General features: G+C 42.1%; 1 protein-coding gene across 1 annotated transcript; it reads left to right on the top strand.

Moving 5' to 3' along the window:
* The first annotated feature begins 278 nt into the window (after window positions 1-278).
* On the top strand, window positions 279-1,921 carry LOC145934294 (uncharacterized). Its single transcript, XM_083034656.1, has 2 exons — window positions 279-1,080; window positions 1,176-1,921. Exons 1-2 carry the CDS (start codon window positions 279-281, stop codon window positions 1,919-1,921), a joined length of 1,548 nt encoding a protein of 515 aa, XP_082890782.1.
* The last annotated feature ends 426 nt before the right edge of the window (window positions 1,922-2,347 follow it).

Below are 2,347 nucleotides of genomic sequence, written 5' to 3'. Positions count from 1 at the left end.
TAGGTGTTCCAGCCGGCGGATACAGAAAAGCGAACATGTATTCGCGTAAAGCTCTGCAGTGGCTGGTATGGAAGGAGCGCGAACTCGGTCATCCTATAAACCATGCAGGGTGTGCGCGCGAATATCGTACGATCAACGGCATACTCGTCGATGGTTATTATTAAAAAACATTGGAAACGGGAGTAACGTCGCGTCACGTGCTGCAATTCCACGGCTGCTTTTGGCACGGATGTACATCGTGCTTTCCGACAAATCGCGATAAAACGCTTTCGTCGGCTATGGACCGTAAAGACACGATTGACTCGCGATACGAACGAACTCTCGCGATCTCGTGGCGACTGCGACAGCGGGGGTATTTGGTGACAGAAAAGTGGGAGTGTACCTTCGATCGGGAAATGCGGGACAATCGCGAGATGCGCGAATTTCTCGAGAGCCATTTGATGGTGGAAACACCGCTCGATCCTCGCGACGCATTTTTCGGTAGACATACGAAAAATATCGCGACTCTTTACAAAATCACGGATGCGGAGAAAATACGTTACGTGGATGTATGTTCTTTGTACCCGTATGTATTGAAGACGGGTGCTTTCCCTATCGGCCATCCCGATATTTATGTCAGTGATGAATGTTCCACTTTAATCGGAACGGCTCCGAATTATGATTTTGATACTGTCGAAGGCCTCGTACGTTGCACGGTACTTCCACCGCGCGATTTATTTCATCCAGTACTCCCGTATCGCGTGCACGGAAAATTGTTATTCGCCTTATGTCGCAGTTGCTGCGAAACATTTTCGCTGACGTCGTGTACACACGAGCGTCCTAGCGAACGCGAATTCGATGGCACGTGGGTGACCTGCGAATTACGCAAGGCCATCGAAAAAGGTTATCTCGTGACAAAAGTAAATGAAATTTGGCAATATAAAATTAGCCCAAATAATCGCGAAACACAGCAAGGTGGATTGTTCGCCGAATATATAAACTCATTTCTACAACTTAAACAGGAAGCAAGCGGGTGGCCGGGCGAATGCGAGGACGATGACGCTAAAGAACGATACCTGCGGGAGTACGAGGAAACCGAGGGTATTGTTCTCGATAAGCGTAACATCGCGCGAAATCCCGGTTTACGCTCGGTCGCGAAGCTTTGTCTGAATTCATTCTGGGGTAAATTCGGCCAGCGATCCAATTTACCAAAGTCGTTAAGACCGAAGTCGTTAAGACACATCAGCGTTTTATGTTGTTATTAACAAGTCCCGAGCACGAGATAACCGATATATTACCTGTAAACGATGAGGTAATATATGTTTCGTGGCGGTTGCGACAAGAGGCTGTCGTACCCTCGCCGATAACCAACGTAGTGATAGCCGCATATACGACAGCGCAAGCACGTTTAAAATTATACGAATATTTAGAGCGTTTAGATCGTCGCGTGTTATATTACGATACCGATTCCTGTATTTATGCGAGCACCGGTGATCCGACTGAATATGAACCTCACACGGGTAATTTTCTAGGCGATATAACCGACGAACTCGAGAGCTACGGACGCGGTAGCTACATCGAAGAGTTCGTGTCCCGTGGCCCAAAATTTTACGCCTACATCGTGCGAACACCCGAGGGTCGAGTATATGAAACCTGTAAAGTTAAGGGAATAACCCTCAATTACGAGAACTCACGGCGCGTTAATTTTAATAGCATTAAAAAATTATTATTAGCACGAGAAAAGAATCTAGAAAAAGAACAAGAAGATAACGAAGAAGAAGATGAAACTACAATAAATTTACGTTTTAGCGCAATTCGACGCACTGCGTTTCATGAAATTGTAACGCGGGACGAGTCGAAAATGTGCGCACCAGTGTTGGTGAAACGTAGATTTATTAATAACCGTTACTCGATTCCGTACGGATATTTATCACCGAAATAATTCTTTTCTCGCGTATTTTCTTCAATATTTTATATAAGTATTTTATACATTTATTAGGAAAGCAATGTAAATTTTTGTAAAAAGTATATGTATATAGTATTAGTAATAATTCTCTGCAATTGTAACAATAAATTTAAAAATAAAATGTCATATTCCTGTTATTTTAAATGTAATATGCTATAAAGGAAATATATTTTTATGTATCATGTTTATGTAATAATATCGATTTTATTTAAAAATATTACCATAAAGTAAAATTTTGTACCTTAAATTGTCTTACATTTTCATTCTCTATTCTTCCTTTACCTCGAAATAATTTTATTTTTTTCAGCAATAAAACCTTTACGTAGCGTCACTAGAATGCGAACTCGAATGCACGTGTTTTCTATTAGGCCTCTTTTTGTTACCCGAGGTGACGATAATTAG

Source organism: Prenolepis imparis, unplaced genomic scaffold, assembly GCF_030444845.1.
Source record: "Prenolepis imparis isolate NDT839.2.m4 unplaced genomic scaffold, iyPreImpa1.0 SCAF_3, whole genome shotgun sequence".
NCBI classification, from domain to species: Eukaryota; Metazoa; Arthropoda; class Insecta; order Hymenoptera; family Formicidae; genus Prenolepis; species Prenolepis imparis.
This window is presented reverse-complemented; position numbering and strand designations above follow the sequence as displayed.